We start from the raw sequence: 17,191 nt of genomic DNA on the forward strand, positions 1-17,191 counted from the left end.
CTCACACACCAGAAGCTCAACGGCAAGGAAAGAGCCCGCCTTCGTGAGCTGGAGGCGAGCATGCATGGACAGCTTGGGCACGGGCGCGTCAGCGTTTTGGCGCCAGATTGTGAAAGGAGGTGTTGAGCCGAGAATGCAGATGGTGTGCTAGTAGTGATGTTCGGGAGGAGCTGGACGGGAAAGAGCGGGACGAGGATAGTGACGAGTAGATGGGAGAGTGCAAGCGTATGGTAAGATGCGGAACGGCACGGCAGGCGATAAACATGAGATCAGAACCCAAGAAGGGTATGGTACCGATTCATTCTATTGGTTTCATTCATTCTAGCTATAGGCCAGCGTTGTTATCAGCAGGTGCTAGCCAGAGACTTCACAGAGTATTCATATGATGTCGGGTTCAGCCCGCAGGAAAGGCGCAATAGCACAGCTTGTGCGCACGGCCGTGGAACAGTCATGGCGCTGCATGTGACACAGACCTGCTGCAAGCCATTTCGGCATGCTCTTCCATCCTTATCATGTTTCCGATGAATGCAGCCTCAACCTTGCTTCCCGCCGTCGATCCGGAGCTCAGAAGGTGCTGGCTCAACGGAGGCTTGACGGAGCAGCAGGTTGGGCAGCTAGCTGAGCGCGGATTGTGCAGCTGGTCAAAAGTGGAGGAAGGTGAGCAAAGAACACGCACTGGCGATAATCTTGTCCCGATGACCCTACGGTTCCTAAAGCTGCGTGATTTTGTTGCGGTGCGGAGAATGTACTGAATCCATGGGTCAACTGTATCGCAGAGATTAAGGAGAATTTCCTCGACTTCATCATAAATGTGGCCAACATCGCGGGAGTCCCGCTCGAGGCGGTCAAAACCGCAACGCAGAACGTCTTTGACACGCTAGGTATGCTGTCCATGCTACCCATGCGGCCCAAGGTCTTCCTTTCCTCGGTGCGCAACGACGCGGTGCTGCCACCACTCGGCAGCCCCAGCAACAGCTCGCAGTCCGTGCGGCATCCGGAGCCCAAAGGCCTGAACGTCTGGATGAATGTGGGGAGGAAAGAACGCGTTTCCGCGCTGCTGCGCCGCTTGGCACACGTTCTGACTCGACGCAACGGCAGTGACGACGCTGCTGGCAGCTCCACAGCGGCGGGGGGGAGCAGCGTCACCGGCGGCAGCACGGCGGCCGGCGGCGGTGGTGGCGGCAGCAGCACTCCGGGTGGTTGCAGGAGCGCGGAGGGCAGCGGCCGCAGTGGCAGTGCGAAGGGCGGCGGCGGCGGCGGCAGTAGCTTCGAAGCGGAGGTGCTCACGCTGATCGAGGACGCCGATGACATCTTCAGGAGCGAGCACGAGTGGCGGTCTCATTCGGTGAGCGAGCGCATCACGACATCACGCACGCGGTGTTCACCTGCTGCTGTGTGCAGGAGTGACGTATGTGCGCGCGTGTCCCAGCAGCACGTGCCAGATTAATGAGGCCCCGTACGTGCTCAGCATCCATCCTGCTGCGGGTCGATGCGCGCACTGACGCTAACTAATAAGAGAGACAATCTCCTGACTGTCACGCTTGTCGCTGTATCTATTGTAATTTGGACCACCAACAGGGTGCAGGAGCCGCACCAACGGCGTCCTGTTCCGTTGATCAACGAACTTGCTGCCTTCACGCCTACGCTAGGGCTGCTGGAGGTGCTTGCAGTCCTTCTCAACGGGGTTTTGGAAAGGTTTGTGGCCAGCAGCGAAGGCACAGCTGCAGCAGCAGGTGCCGCGCCTACCAGTGCCGTTGCTGGGGCCCAGCCGGCGGCGGCTGGCACTGCTGCTGCGGGTGCTGCTGCAGGCGCACAGCCGGCGACTGGCACTGCTGCGGTTGCGGCTGCGGTCTCGGGTGCGGCTGCTGCTGGGGTGGAGCCAGCGGCTGGCACTGCTGCGGCTGCTGCTGCTGGGGCGGAGCCAGCGGCCGGCACTGCTGCTGCTACCGGGCCGGCTGCTGCAAGTGCGGCTGGGCTGGTGTGCCGTGTCACCTGGCTTCCTGGGCAGAAGCTGAACGACCTCAGCGAGATGCCTAGCCAGCAGCAGGCGCAGCAGTCTGCGAGTGACGCGCTGCGTCCATATGCCTCGTGCCACGTAGAGGTTGTAGACACGGCCACAAAGCAGCTGTGGACGCGTTGCGGCTGCTTCGCGGAGGTGAAGGCGCCAGTGCCGCTGGTGACGGAGGACGGAGAGCCGCTCCCTCTGGTGGATCTGTGGAACGCGGGTAACACGCTCATCAAGGCCACATTCGCACAGGTGTGTCCGTTGCAGAGGTCCACATGCATGCATGCAGCCCCTCAGTCGTGGAGTGATTAGCGTCAGGTTACGCAGGTAGCAGGAGCACCGGATGTGTGTGTGTGTTTGTGTGTGTGTGTGTGTGTGTGTGTGTGTGTGGTTGTTCACTCCAGAAACCAAAAGCAAATCGACCATAGCGAAACCCAGCATCCATAGAGCGAAGAGGTGGGAGGGGGGACGGTAAAGCGGCATACAGAGCCGTCGTCCCTACCTTCGTGCAGCTGCGGGGCTTAACGTGCTGACCGTGCTTCTGGGCTAGGACAAGGAGCGAGAGGACTGGCCTTCTTCCGAAATGCAATCTAGTGTCAAGTTCCAGTTGCATCTCGCACAAACCGTGAAACCGCTTACGTATGCATGCATGTCGCGAATGCAGGTCAACACGCACATGCACTGCCTCGACGTCTCGTACGCCCTGCTCTCCAGCTACCACGCCATCTGGTCCGTGCACCGCACCGGCCCACCGGGGGCTCAACGGAGCCAAGCCCAGCTGCCCATATGCGCGGCAGCAGAAGCAGCAGAAGCAGCCCGCCTGCACACCAGCGGCGGCGTCACAACCCGCAGCAAAGCCGCTGCTGCGCGTGCGTCGGGTGGTGCTGCCGGAAGCGGTAGTGGCTGCAGCGGCAGCAGTGGCGGCCCCGGCGCAGGTGCTGGAGGTGGAGGTGGAGGCGGCGGCGGCCGTAGCTTGACTGGTGGCATGGCCAGTGGCGGCGGCGGTAGCGGCCGCAGCAGCTGCCGCAGCTTTGGCGTGCAAGATGGCGTGCTGCATGTGGCTGGGCCCTTCCTGGCGGCCACGGAGTACACGGAGGAGCGGCCGGCCGCCACGGCGGCGGGCGCCATGCTGTACACCATGCTGCTTGGCCTGGTCGACGTGCTCGACCACCCTGCTTCACCGGTTGGCGGCAGCACGCTCGCGCGGCGGCGGTCACCAGCACTGCCGCCGGGGCCGGGGCCGCCCGGGCCGAATGCAGGGCCGAGCATGAGCGGTGGTGGGTATGGCCGTGACGCGGGGCAGCAGGGCGGCGGCGGCGGCGCTGCTGCAGCCGGCGGCACGGAGCACGCGGGTGGGCAGGAGGTGGCGGGCGGTGCGGGGGCAGCTGCCAGTGGCAGCAGAGCGGGAAGGCCGCCGGCAAGTGGCACATGGCAGTCCGCGGCCGGTGAGCAGGCGCAGCCGGCCTCGCTGCTGCAGCTGCAGCTGCGGGGCCAGCTGCAGGGCGCTTTTGGCGTTGCGCTGGAGCCTGCCGCTGAGCAGGCGCAGCCGGTCTCGCTGCTGCAGCAGCAGCAGCAGCAGCAGCAGCAGCCGACCCCGCTGCCGCCACGCATCGTGGCCGTCCCCGAGACCGACTACCCGGAGGAACTGCAGCAGGGCTACGCCGGCGTCTCCTGCCCCGGCCTCGTCGACGGCGAGGCGTCCGTGCTCAAGTTCCTGAACCCGGACGAGCGCGGCATAGCGGCCTTCGAGGCGGAGCGGCGCGCGTACGCCGCGCTGGCGGCGCTGCAGGGCGACGTGCTGCCGCGGCTGCTGGTCGCCAGCCGCTTGGCAGACGTGGGACCGCCGCCGCCGCGGCCGCGGCCGGGCGACGACGAGGAGCCCGGGGCGCCGAAGAGGCAGGGCTGGCCGAACGGTGAGGTGCGCCTGATAGCCACGAGCCGAGTGCGCGGCGTGACGCTGCGCGAGGCAGTGGTGCGTGGTGGCGGGCGCATCACACCGGCCGTGGCGGCGGCGGCAGTGCGTGCGCTGCAGCGGCTGCACGCCGCGGATGTTGTCCTGCCCGGCGGGGGCCACGACCGTGCCGATGACGGCGGCGGCGGCCGGGGCCGCTTCCTGCACGGTGACATTCGGCTCAGTAACTTCATGCTGCTGCTGCCGGAGGTGATGGCAGAGGCGGAGGCAGAGGAGGCGCCGGGCGCGGAGGTGGCGGAGGAGCCGCGGTGTGTGGTGATCGACCTGGGGCTGTCGCGGCTGGACGGCACCGAGGAGGAGCAGCGGGGCGAGGTGCGGCAGCTTGAGTTGCGGCTGCGCGGTATCACCAGTGGCCATGGACAGCAGTAAGGACGTGCTGCATTGCTAATTGCGTTGGGCAGATATGGCCGGCCGCCTTCGGCACCATGTGGGAGCGAGACACAGGGAGGAGCACGGAGGGCGGAAGTGACCTGGGCTTCGAGGGAGGGAGACGCGGAACAGGAAACCGAGAAGCAACGAACGATGTAGACAGGAACGCAGGAGGGACGCAAGCGTAAGAGCAAGGAGCTCAATGAGGAATGGAACGGACTTTCTCTGTGATTCCGCATTGGAAGCTTCTAGCGCTAGCGGGGTGGGTATGCGCGGGTGTCGAGTGTGCGTGGAAGCGTATGATGTAGGCAAAATATCTTGGGCTTGCGCGGGGAGCTGTGGCGGCTGAGGCGGCTGTGGCGATGCGCCAGCAATGGGTGGCGGCCACGGGGGGTTGTGCTTGCAGTGGCAGTAGTCCGGGTTCAGCTGCTGGCGCGGTGAGGCTGGCCTTGCGGTGCGGTGTTGTCCCCGAGCGCGGTACGTGGCAGCAGTGCGCCGCGGCGGTGGTGTGCGGACACGGCGGTGCGCCAGTTGCGCCCCTGTGGCGGCTGTTGGTGGCCTGGCAAGGGCAGCTGGTGGGGGCAGCAGCACGCAGAGCGTCGTGGTGCAGGTGGTGGGTTGCGCCGCTTGCGTGTGTGTCTGCCACGACGCAACACGGACAGCTCTAGACGCCATGGTATCAACGGCTGCATGCAGCGCTGGGGGTCGCTAGGTATTGGACAGTGCGGGGCATCGGATTGGGGTGATGAGGGCACCATGCGCAAACGGGTGCGAATGGCGCATCGGACGGCAACTGTGGGCGGGTCCGAAATTTGCCATCCGAAACGTTTCAGATGGAGTGTACATCGAACCAGGTTCGGACCAGGTTCGGACCAGGTTCCAGCTGACCGGCTGCCAACTGCTTGATGAGCGTGATGGCTCGGCGTCTTCGGGTGCTGGGACTGTCCCCTCTGTAACATCCGCATTCTTGATGAGCGCCCTGGGCGCATTGCGGTTTGGCCCGTGGATAGCAGGCGGCGGACACACCGACGCCTCCCTCGCTCCCGCCATGGCAGAAATAGCTGTACGCGCCGCTCAAAAAGCAAGTACACAACTCGAGTGAATGTTACCGAATGCCCCATTGCTACCGTACAGGCTGCCCAGCCACCGCACTGAGAGCCACAACGTCAGCAGGGGATCCAGTACACAGCCACACGTAGGGCGCCACGTCGCGCAAAAGCATCGCCCTTCTCGCCCCACCCATCCACCTGCATCCACCATTGCACTTTGTGTCGTGCGGCCCGATGGTGCGGCCGCCGTAACCCGATACGAGGTGTTGCGTTTCGCCCGCTGACAAATCTGGTAGTGTTATGAATGCGGATGTTACAGAGGGGACAGTCCCAACACCCGAAGACGCTGAGCCATCACATGCTATCAGGGGGCCCAACTTGACTCCACCAACCCCGACTTTGCTGCAAACCCTCCCTAGTGTTATGGAGGTTCCGCGATGTCGTGTTGCAAGTATCATGCCTCTCTACCCTCTCTGCACTCAGTTCCATTGTCCGCAAGTCAGCCCTAGCCTTGGCCCTAGCCCTGCTGCCATCCAGCCTGTCACCCACCGTCACGCAGCCTGCGAGTGTCCTCCTAACCATCAAACGCGGATCGGGTGCGGCATGGGCGACGGCGGATGATCTCAGGGCACGGCTGCAGGCGCTGTGGAACCAAACCATGGGAGTCGCCGTGACATGCAGACTGGCCGGAGCTGACAAATTTTTTCCGGCCGAGAGTTAACGCCCTCCATAGAACGTAACGTACACATTGTTTATACAGGTAGCATGTGTTATTGCTGGCTGCTTACTTCAGGTCATATTACAGCTTGCACCGTGCAGTATTACTCGGGCTTTGCATGATGGTAGATTGAAGCAAGTGTATGGCATTTTGTGGTTGCTTTGGTGGGGGCTCTGCAAAACCTGCGGAGCCCCCACCTGTTCGCGCCCCAGTCTCCTCGTCCCCACCGGCGCCAGCACCAGCCCCAGCTGCACCTATTATAAAGCCTCCTCCAGCACCTGAGGAGCGAACGCCGGTATCACTGCTAGCACCGAAAGCGGAAGTTCTCACGGGGCCGGAGCCTGCCCATCCTTCGCCCGCACCTGTAACCAGCACTCCGGTGTCTGTGGAGCCTGCTCTACCAGCTGTGAATCTTTCCGGCCTGGTGCAGGTGTGCTTTAAGAACAGTGTTTGGAATCGACGTGAAACCGGGCAGTCCATTACCTGTTCGACGCCGTTCCATTCTGCAGGACTTGTTGCTATTGCTGCCACAAACAACTGGGACAACATGGCTTGCCAGGTTGGAAGCCGGGACCAGCGTACTCGCGTCGGTTTGCGAGGTGGACGCGGTCAGGTGCGCTCGCCGTCGTTGGTATATAACCTGGGTTTGCAATTTCAGCGAGCTAAACTCGTGGCGCTCTTCACTGGGCTAACCGCTATTCGTCAGGGCGAGGGGGCGTGCACGCGCATGTTGCGATGTGCCTCAAGGTCACGGCGCCAGCATGCTCTAGTGCTTAAGGAGCCACCACTCAGTCAGTCACAGGGTTGCGTTGGCGGTGTGTCCCCGTGTGTGCACGATTGCCTCCACACTTACGGTCACTTTGCCGCCTGACGGGCCCCCTAACTGGCGTCGATTAACCCGACGCAGTGTGGCGCTTATCGTGCCGGCAATGGAGGGCGATGAATGTGGGTTCACGTTCGCATCAACGCTGGCAGTAGGCGGGCCACGCGGGCAGGTGCTGCAGCAAGCGCATCAGTACGCGCACCAAACAGCACTATCGACAAACAACGGGACCAGCGCGGGCGCGGCCGCTGACATGCACGCGGTAACTCGCACCAGCGCGCAGGCAATGCTATCGATGAAGGCAAGTGGGCATGGGGAGGGCTTGGGGGTCTGGAGGGGCACACGTTTCGCGGCCTCTGGGGTTTGGCGTGCTGGTCGAGGCGGCGGCAGCGGCGGCTTCCATGCTCTCCTTGGCGACACGACGCTGGCGGGAGTCTGCTTGGGGTCGTGGCGGGAGTCTGCTTGGGGGCACAATGCCAAGGAACAATTTGATGGTGGCAGGTTCACCGGATTTGGCGGCAGCCGGTGTGGTGGCCACTGGCCGCGTCCAGGGTTGCGCTGAACCCGGGCGTGCTTCACAACCGGGGCATTGCGCGCGCCCACCCACCGCCCCGGGGCGTGCAGCTGCCCTTGCCCAGCCTGCACCAGGCACCTCACCGCCTCATGCCAGCTTGCTACTGGTCCTACCGCACCCACCACGCTTGCTGTGTCACGTCTTTAACCACCCGGCCTCGCCACGCTTGAGTGACACGGTCCACCGCCGCCACACACTGTCCCCCACTGCCTAAACAGCCTGGCGAAGTCTTGCTCATGTCGGCACCGCCGCCGGAGGAGCTCGGCCTGGGCCGTAATGCGCGGCAACATCCTCGGCAGCCGTCCGGCGTCGCCGGCGCGGTAGCGGCCGCTGTAAACGGTGGTGCCGAGGACCCCGCCATTGCGGTCGCTGCGGATATGGGCGAGCCCTATGTCGCGGACGGCCCCTGCCGGCGCCCGCTGCAGCCGCTGCGGCCAATGAGTGTGGACGACGACGACTCTCTGCCGTCGGACTGGGCCGCCGCCGCCTCGGCGTCGCCGCTGAAGCACTTCTGCGGCCTGCCGGTCCGCGTGGGGGCGCAGCTGCTTGCGGTGGTGACGCTGGCGTGGGCGGCGGACTCAGCGGTGCCGCCGGCGCTGCGGCCGCGGCCGGCGGCGGAGGGCTCGCCGATGGGTGGTCCGGCGTCGGCCTTCAACGCGGGCGGGCCCTTCGGCTCGCCGGCGGTCAGCGCCGGCAGCCTGGCGCGGACGGGCGTTGCGGCGCCCAGTGCCAGCGGCGGCAGGGCGGGCACGGACTCGGGGCTGGGGGCGGGCCAGTCGGGCGGCGCAGGCAGCGGCTACGGCGGTTGGCACGGCGGCAGCGGCGCGAACGGCGGCGGCACGGGCGGCGGGCCCATGCTACGCCTGCCGTCGCCGGCGGGCATGCCCGCCAGCAGCCAGACCACGCAGGCAGGTGCCAGGAGCGGCGCGGACGCGGGCGGGCGGCTGATAGACGGCATCATGGCGGCGTGGAGGCAGCCCGCCACGGAGCCGGAGCGCGGCTGCCTGCTTCAGCTGGCTCAGGTGTTCAGCCTGGGGCTGTTCTCGGAGCCGGCGGCGGTGGCGTACGGGCAGAAGGTGGCGCGCATGCTGCAGCTCATGGTGCAGGCCAGCAGCCTGCAGGTGGGCGGACTGGACGTGGACGTGCACGTGTGTGTGTGTGTGTGTGTGTGTGTGTGTGTGTGTGTGTGTGTGTGTGTGTGTGCGCTGTTGTTACTGCGTCTTTGGCTACGTGTGCGCGCGTGTTAAATGGGTTTCAAACCCAGGTTTGTGTATGAGATTCAGGGCCAGCTGCCAGTCCACCACGTTTCCAGTTGGTGGGCGCCCGTGCCACACGTCACTGCACCCATTCGGGTGCATGCCAGCCCTCACGGTCGGCCCTCGCACACTAGCACACACCAAACATTGGCGCATTCACATGCGCAGTGTCGCACCTTGCGCCTCGTGCTTCCCTGACACCAAGCAAATTCATGTAACCCCACACACAAACCCGCACACAAACACAAACACACATACACATACACACACACACACACGCGCACACACACACACACACACACACGTGCTGCAGGGCCTGATGGACATGTTGATGGTGGGTGCGCGCGACGCGCTGCTGCTGCGCTGCCAGCTGGACTTCGCCGTCACGCTGGCTGTGGCGCACGCCGCCATGCCCACAGCCGCCTTCATAGTGGACGGCACCGGACTGGCGGGAGGGCCGGGCATGGGCGCCAGCGCCTCCCGCGGCTTCCCCAGCGGCGGCGCCCACACCAGCGCCACAGGGCGCATGTCACTGAGCCGCGGCGGCGGTGCCTCCAACCCGCCCAGCGTGGGCGGGCTGAACCGATCGCGGGGGGCGCAGGGCTCGCAGCAGGGCGCGGGAGCCGGAGGCGGCGGCAGCGTGCCGGGCAGTGGCACGCAGCAGATGCTGGCGTTACAGCACCAGCTGGGCGTTGCGGCCGCCAACTCCGGCAGCAGGCTCAGCAAGACCAACAGCCGCGACCGTGACGGCAACTCGGGCAGCAAGCCCGGCAGCAAACCGTCCAGCAAGGAACGCGACGGCCCTCCCGGCGGCACGGCAAGCAGCCGCGACGCCAACCAAGCCACCTCCTCCTCCGTCGGCATTGGCGGTGCCGCCACCGGCGGCGGAACCGTCACGCCCGGCTCAGTCCGCACGCCGGGCTCTGTCGCCAGCGGGCCGCGTAGCGGCGGCGGCGGCCCGGCGCTCAGCATGGACGTGGACCTGGCGTGTGCCGCCTCCACGGAGACCGACTGCGAGGCGGCCGTGCCCATGGTGCACGCGCACATCGCCTCGCTTGCACACACGCTGCTGCTGAGCTCGATCGCGCTGGGGATAGACGGCGACACAGGCAGCGAGCCGCATGGGCTGCCCCCCGGCCGCGGGCGCGGCTCCTTGACGGCCGCCGCCGCCGCGGGCTCCGCGCGCGCTAACCACGTGCTCGCCAGCGCGGCGGCAGCGGCGGAGCGAGAGCAGATTGCCGCCGCGATCCGGAAGGAGCGCGAGGCGGTGGCGGCGGCGGGGTCCGGCAACGGCGGCGGTGGCTCTGGCACGGGCACCGGCACCAGCGCCAGCCTTCCTGCGGCCCTGGTGACGGCAGAGGGCTGCGTCGTGCCCAACTGCCACCTGCACCTGCAGGACGAGAGCCTGCCCTGTCGCGACGTGGTGCTGGTGCAGAAGCTGGCGCGCATCCCGGTGCAGGCGCTGGTGCTGGTGGTGGTGCGGCCGTGGGAGGCGGCGGGCGGTGCCATCAGCGCCGCCGCTAGGCAGCCAGCCTTGCAGCGCAGCAACACCGGGGGGCTGCTCGGCGCCGGCGCCTCGCACATGACGGGGCCGGCGATGGGCGGCAGCATGGGGGCGCGGGGGCCGGCGGCGTCGGCGGGCGCGCACGTGGGCTTTCAGTCCGGTGGCGCGGTTGCCGGCGGCGGGGCGGCGTCCATGGGCTCCGGGATGCGGGCGTCGGGGCCGTCGGCGGTGGGGGAGCCGTACGCAGCCGGCGGTCCTGGTCAGGTAAGGTGACAGAGGGGGTGGGAGGAGAGGGCGGCACGATGCCGTGCCATGCTGTGGGCGGGCAGGCGTATATGCCTGCCAATCGTGCCGTGCTGCGCCGTGGATAATGTGCATCGGCGCACCATTGCCAACCCGCATCGCTGTCTAGCACAAGCGCGCCTCGAGCGACACGCGTGGCCCCAATAACTCGTCTCACATGCAATAGTGCCCTGCCCCCGCCCGGTCCCACTGTAGGGTTCCGCGCCTGCGGCAGTGAATGCGGCGGGCGGCGGCATTGGCGCGGCGCTGGCGGCGCTGGGCGGCGTCATGCCCAGCCTGGCCCTGTACCTCACCAGCGCCGACCCGCTGGGTCGCAGCGTGCTGCTCACGGCGCAGACCGAGGCGCGCGACCTCATGCGGGTGAGCCAGGGCTGTGATGGGGCTGTGCGGGGCGGCCGCGGCGTTGCAGCGTGGCGGGGCCGGAGAGGCCGGAAGCGGCGCATGTGCTCCAACACACACATGTGTGTGTGTGCGTGTGCGTGTGCGTGTGCGTGTGCGTGTGCATGTGCTCCAACACATGTGTGTGCCGATGCGGATCAGCTTATTGCCATTGACACATGTCATCCCCCGCCCCGACATCCTGTTGCCGTGTGTGACCGCGTGTGCTGCGACCTTCACGCGACCTGACCTGCAGGTGGCCATGGCGGTGATGGGGCGGCAGGTGACGGGGCTGGGGCCGCTGGCGGACGAGTGGGCGGGGCTGCTGGAGGCACTGTCGCCCATGTCCGGCGCCGGCCGCATCAGCTTCGGCAGCAGCCGCCTGGTGTCGCTGCTGCGCCCGCGATCCTGCACCATCCTGCAACAGGCGGCCGGCGGCAGCCACAGCCACGGCGGCCTGCACTCGCACGTCAGCGGCGAGGTGCTGCACGGCGGCGGCGCCGGCGCCGGCATCGGCAACAGCCCGTCCCGGGCTGGCGACGGCGGCGTCAGCTCCCTCATGTCGGCGGAGCTGCTGCGGCCCATGCAGTCGGCTGGCGCCGGCGGCGCCATTGGCGGCGGCGGCGGCAGTGTGGAACGCGCGGGCGGGCCGGGCGCGCCGTCTGGGTCTTTGTCCATGCCTGTTACGGGTGTGGGCGGTCGTGTGGTTGTGGACAGCTGCGTGGACACGCCGCTGCAGCAGCTGGACGCTATGGTGTCGAGCATCCAGTCCACACTGAGCGCGGTGCAGCTGGAGGCACCGGGCGGCGGCACGGACGTGTGAGTGGGGTGGGCGGGGATGAATGGGTGGGTCACGGGTGGGGTCCAGGCGGGGTGGGTGGGTGGGGTGGGTGGGGTTCAGGGCGGGCTTGAGGGCACGCAGCGGTTGCCACGGCGCTGCTCCCACTCCGCGTTCTGAAGGTAGTTCAGATGTGAGAGTCAACATATGTGTGCGTGTCTGTGTGATGTCCCTCGCTCCCGCAGTCAGGAGGTGCGGCTGAACGACATCGCGGCGGTGGAGTTGATGGAGATCATCGGGCGGGGCGGACAGGTGCGTGCGTGTTGCAGGCGTGTTTCAGGCGTGTTGCAGGCGTGTGCATATTCCGATTTGTGTATGCTTGGGGCCGGGGCTTTGCAGCCTTTCTGGTGTTGCACAGGGACACTCGCGGCGGCGCCGCACGAGGCCTTGCGCCGACTGCGCCGCAATCAATGCCGTGTGTTTGCACCGTCTGTGAGCACGTGCACCTCCTGGCGTGTGAGCACGGCGTTCGCGGCACACGTGCGCATACCCACACATGCATACTCCGGCGCCGTGTGGGCGGGCTTCATTTTGTTGTTTATTAACACATACACACATGTGCACACACAGGGCGTTGTGTTCCGCGGCACGGTGCACGGCATTGAGGCCGCCATCAAGGTCATCAGCCACCGAGACGAAGCAGACGAGGCCGCAGCCGCCAAGGCAGCCGCCAAGGCAGCAGCAGCCGCGGCCTCCGCAGCCAGCAGCATCGAGGGCTTCCCCGCCGCCGGCGGCACCGACAGCCCAGCGGCGGCGGCCGCAGCCGCGGCGGCTGGGCAGTTGGGGGGCTTGACTGCTGGGCAGTTGGCGGTTGACAGCCCGCTCATGGACGAGGCGAGGATGCGGGAGCGCAAGCGCACGCTGCTGCGAGATGCGTTGGAGCTGGCGGTTACTTCCACCATCAGGTGCGTGTGTTAAAAAGCAACGCGAATGACAAAAAAGGGCTGCGCGTCGGGTGGCGGCTATCCATCTAGCACCCGGCTTACAAAACACGCCCGTGCTCCACACCCAAAGCTGACCCTCCCTTCTTCCTCCTCCTCGGCCTCCTCCTCGCCGCCCCCTCCTCATCTTGCCGTACAGCCACCCCAGCATCGTACAGATGTACGGCTACTTCACGGACTGTGTGGTGGTGCAGTACGCGGCGCAGTCCAACCGCCTCAAGCTGCTGCCGGCGGACAGCGACGCCCTCAGCCAGTACGGCAGCCAGCGCGGCCCCGTCAACACCGTCATGTGCATGGAGTACTGCGATGGTGCGTGTGTACGGTATTATGTGTGTATGTGCGCGAGGGAGGGCTGCGGCGGGGCTGCGGCGGCATGGAGTTGGAGAAGGGACTAAGGATGGCGTGTAGGAAACCCGCAGAGCGTGCGATGCGGCTCATTGCTGAAAGACGTGTGTCACGGCAGCCGCGGACGTCACGAGTACTCGCGTGTCGCTCCTTGCACTTAGCCCCCTTCCAACCGCCCCCGCCAGCTCCACCTTCCTTCTGCCACTTGACCCCCGCCACCGCCTTCCCCGCCATTGCTCCCCCGCAGCTGGCACGCTCAAGACTGTGGCTGAGGGCGGCTCCTTCCGGCAGCCGGGCGTGTCGGCCAAGAACGGCCCCGCCTGCCCGGCGCTGGTGCCGCTGTACACAAGCCTGCTGGAGGTGGCGCTGGCGCTGAGGCACCTGCACGCGCGCCGCCTGGTGCACTGCGACGTGAGTGCGTGCTGGGTTTTGGGGGTGTGGTGGGGTTGGGGGTTGGGGGCGGGGGCGGGGGTGGGATTGTGGGGGTGTGAGGGTGTGTGTGTGGACTCTTGTGGAGTGTGGTGGTACGGCGGTGCGGGACTGCGAGTGCTGGTCGTGGTGTGTGGATTGGCGTGTTGGCAGGAGCAGGTTGGTGACATAATGGTACGCACGCACACGCCTGCGTCCGGTTCCCTTGCACCAAACACCTGCGGTGCACGCATGTACGACAATGCGCACGAGTTGCCTTTGCGTTACACACGTGGCGTTGGATCGCGACGACGTGACCTGCGCTGGCCCTGACCATGTGCTCCTACATCATGGCTCCCCTGTGTGTGTTCTCCCCACCACAGCTCAAGCCCAGCAACGTGCTGCTAAAGAGCAGCATGCGCGACCCGCGCGGCTGGACCTGCAAGCTGTCCGACTTCGGCTGCGTGCGGTTCATGAACGAGGAGGGAGCGGACGGCCGCTTGGGCTTCCGGCAGCCACAGCCGCTGGGGTGAGCGCGGAGAGGGCCGTGCCTGGGGAAACGAGGGGGCTTCGCGGACAGGCAAAGGAGGGGAGGAGGGGGCAGTGCGAGGCTGTAGGGCCCTGGGACATAGCACCTGCTGTCAACACACTAGATCCCGCCGGCATCCGCTCACACACACGCACACGCACACACCGCATGGGTCCGCCCTGACCCGCCCTGACTGGCTGTCCCCCTGTTCGTTGTCCCCCGCAGCACCCTGACGCACATGGCTCCAGAGATGTTTGTGCGCGGCGGGTTGCTGGACGGCGCAGTCGAGTGAGTGTGCGAGGAATGGGACAGGTCGCGGCCGACACCTGCCTCCTGCTGCCCTTGCGCCCGTGTCTCAACTTGAGACGCACGGCCCTGGGGCCCTGCCTGCATAGCTCTGGACGCCTCAGCTGCGCCCGCTGCCGCGGTGCCGCCCCGCCACCACCACCCCCATCACCACCACCACCCGTGCTGCCCCCATCCCCGTTGCCTACACCTGCCCTCGTCCTCGCGGCCTCCTCCCCGATGTATTAATGTTCCTGGCTGCAATTTCCCTTCTTAATTCTTCATGCGTGTAAACCCTCCCCCACTTTTCGCAGCATCTACTCTTTCGGCATCATCATGTGGGAGCTCATCATGGTGGCGCCGCTGTACGAGGGCCAGGCACCCAAGGAGAAGCTGCCGGTGAGGGCGTGGCGTGCGGAGGTGTGGGGGCGGTTTAAACCCAACCCCAACTGAACCAACACCCTCAGGGGGCGGGGCGTCTGGGGGCGGCGTGCGGGGGCAGCGGGGCGTGTGGGCGTGTGTTAGAGAGCACGAGAGGACACGGTGCGTGTGTGTGGGCGGGCCGGTGCTGAGGGAATTGCCGCGCCACTGCTGCTCTGAGCTCATCGCTGGATGCTCGGTGCGCAACACCGCTCTCGCCTGCCCCTGCTCCCTTCCCTCGCTCTCCAGTCGCTAATCCGGCGAGGGCTGCGCCCGGTGTTTCACCCACTGGTGCCGCCCGAGTACAGGTGTGTGCGGGCATTGCTGGTTTGTGTTGCGCTTGCCGAACAGGAGAGTTACATTCATGATTACGGTAGTTAAGGTAGTGGTAGAAGGTAGACAACCTTGGGGAACAGCAGGGGGCCCTATCCACTTGCCTGTGCACCTCGCTGGGCATTACCCACGCCACTGCAGCCCACCCCCGCCCGCCTGCCTGCCTACCTCCCTGTTGCACTTCGGTATCCCCAGCCGCCGCCTCCGCTGCCCCTCAAACCACCACACCACACACCACACCACACCACACCGTAACACACCACACCGCACCACAGGATGCTCGCGACCGCGTGCTGGATGGACGACGCGCGGCGCCGCCCCACCGCCGCCGTGCTGGTCTCCATGCTGCAGCGCCTGCTCAGCCGCGCACACGCCTCGCCGCCGCCCAACCCCGCAGCCGCAAGCGGCATGGGCATGGGCGCCGCCGCCGCCGTCAAAGCCCCCGCCTCTTACGCGGGGCCCGGGCCCGGCGCCACGTCCGCTGCAAACGTCGGGTCTGGTGCGGGCGGCAGCGCCGGCAGCGGCAGCGGCTGGCCTGTGGAGGCGCCGCGGCGCAATGCGGTGTCGGCTATTGCCAATGGGCCGCCGGTGGCGGCCGCAGCGGCGGCCGCAGCCGCAGCGGCGGCGGCTGTGTCGGCCAGCGGCATGGCCCAAGGCAATGCCACCGTTAACAACAATAACACGGGAAACAGCACGGGCGGCAGTGGAGGCGGCGCGCGGCAGTCGTTCCCGCCCGTGCCCAGCCCGTTGTCGCGGGAGGCGGGCGGCGTGGGCGCGCCGCGTGCCGGCCCGCCCTCGGCGTCGCCGGCGCGTGGCGGGTTGGTGCCGCAGTTGGCGGTGGCTGACGGCCGCAGCACCGGCAGTGCGGGGTCGACGGCGCCCACAACTGGCACGAGCGGCATCAACGGCGGCGCTTAGGCGCTGCCGGATTGAGCAACACAACGGGCGGGGTGTAGCTACAGGCAAGCCGTCAAACTGTGTGACTGTGATGGCGCACGGCTGGGACCGGCCCTTAGGGCGGCTGATCCACTGCTCTGCGGATGAGAGGGCAGGCCCAGCCTGGCGCCGCCTGTGATCAGCCCTGTACTGCAATGGGTGGGCAAGCAGTCGCGATTATGTGCGTTCTGTGCGTGAGCGGCTGCTGAGCGGCGTTCCTCGGCGTGTTCTGGTGCGATCGCGCTAGGCTGCGACCTGCTGATAATGTACCGTATTTGAACAATATGCCTTAAGGGTGCGATAACTACTTATGATACACATGTTCGTATTTATTGGTAAAGCCTATCGATCGCACTTGGGCGGCGGGTCCAACAAGTCAACCGGAGCGTCCATGGACATTTGAGGGAAAGCGGGTCGCGGCGGCGGCGGCGGCGGCCCTGGGCCCAGCAGTGGCGGCGTGCATATGCGTAGCGGAGGGGGCAGGCACGGCCACGTGGAGGAGGAGCGCGCGGCGCCGCCCGAGAAACGGCACTGGCGTGAAGGTTGAGACCTGCCGGTGTCTGGGCACAGCATGACGCAGTGTGCGGTTTCATTCATCGCTGTTTGGTTTGTTGCCTGCTGTGCTTGTGCTTGACAGCGGGACGTGGCTGCACGCATAGCGGGCCGTGCCTGTACCAACCGACCCCTGCTGCCCGTGAGGTGTGGTAGACGCTTGCGGCCATAGACGGGAGACGTGGAGTGGGCGCAGCCCACTTATCCCTTGGAAGGGAAACCCACTATCTTGTCTTATGAGTTGGATTTACTGTGGACTGCAATTCAAGGGGGCCAGGTCATGGCTGTGTTGTTGTTGTTGCGATACAAGTTTGGGAGTGTCCACCGTAACGAGACTAAGGTGGTCGCCGCGTGCGGGGCCGGATCCCGGTTGCCTTGGTCAAGTGGCGGCGCGTGCGAGACCATGGATGAAGTCAGGGGAGGGTCCTCCCCTGGAGCAAGTGCCCATGCTCATTGCGATGGTGACGTGGGGGCAAAGGTCACTTCATTAAGACTGCGGAATGGCCAGCCTTATCGGGATACATGCAAAAGTATGGCATCAGTTTGGGGGGGGGGGGGAACGCAAGAGGTTGGTGCGCACACCATGCATGGATTATTTGCACAAAGGCATGGGAATTCCTTAACCTGTAATGAGACTAACCGACCCGCAAGGA

At 66.1% G+C, this 17,191-nt stretch overlaps 2 protein-coding genes across 2 annotated transcripts; both read left to right on the forward strand.

Moving 5' to 3' along the window:
- Positions 1-293: 293 nt before the first annotated feature.
- Positions 294-5,314, forward strand: CHLRE_03g210737v5 (uncharacterized protein). The gene is made up of 4 exons (XM_043061575.1): positions 294-657; positions 777-1,345; positions 1,579-2,257; positions 2,670-5,314. Exons 2-4 carry the CDS (start codon positions 1,305-1,307, stop codon positions 4,344-4,346), a joined length of 2,397 nt encoding a protein of 798 aa, XP_042926704.1. The 5' UTR covers positions 294-657; positions 777-1,304; the 3' UTR covers positions 4,347-5,314.
- An 819-nt stretch (positions 5,315-6,133) lies between these two features.
- CHLRE_03g210849v5 (uncharacterized protein) lies at positions 6,134-17,180 on the forward strand. Its single transcript, XM_043061576.1, has 16 exons — positions 6,134-6,543; positions 6,623-6,726; positions 7,021-7,237; positions 7,729-8,631; positions 9,080-10,534; positions 10,769-10,933; positions 11,208-11,770; positions 11,975-12,041; positions 12,360-12,694; positions 12,870-13,039; positions 13,323-13,486; positions 13,867-14,012; positions 14,238-14,300; positions 14,612-14,696; positions 14,967-15,025; positions 15,326-17,180. The coding sequence occupies exons 1-16, from the start codon at positions 6,256-6,258 to the stop codon at positions 15,966-15,968; spliced, it is 5,427 nt and encodes a 1,808-aa protein (XP_042926705.1). The 5' UTR covers positions 6,134-6,255; the 3' UTR covers positions 15,969-17,180.
- The last annotated feature ends 11 nt before the right edge of the window (positions 17,181-17,191 follow it).

The sequence above is a fragment of the Chlamydomonas reinhardtii genome, chromosome 3 (assembly GCF_000002595.2).
Source record: "Chlamydomonas reinhardtii strain CC-503 cw92 mt+ chromosome 3, whole genome shotgun sequence".
In the NCBI taxonomy this organism is placed as follows: domain Eukaryota; kingdom Viridiplantae; phylum Chlorophyta; class Chlorophyceae; order Chlamydomonadales; family Chlamydomonadaceae; genus Chlamydomonas; species Chlamydomonas reinhardtii.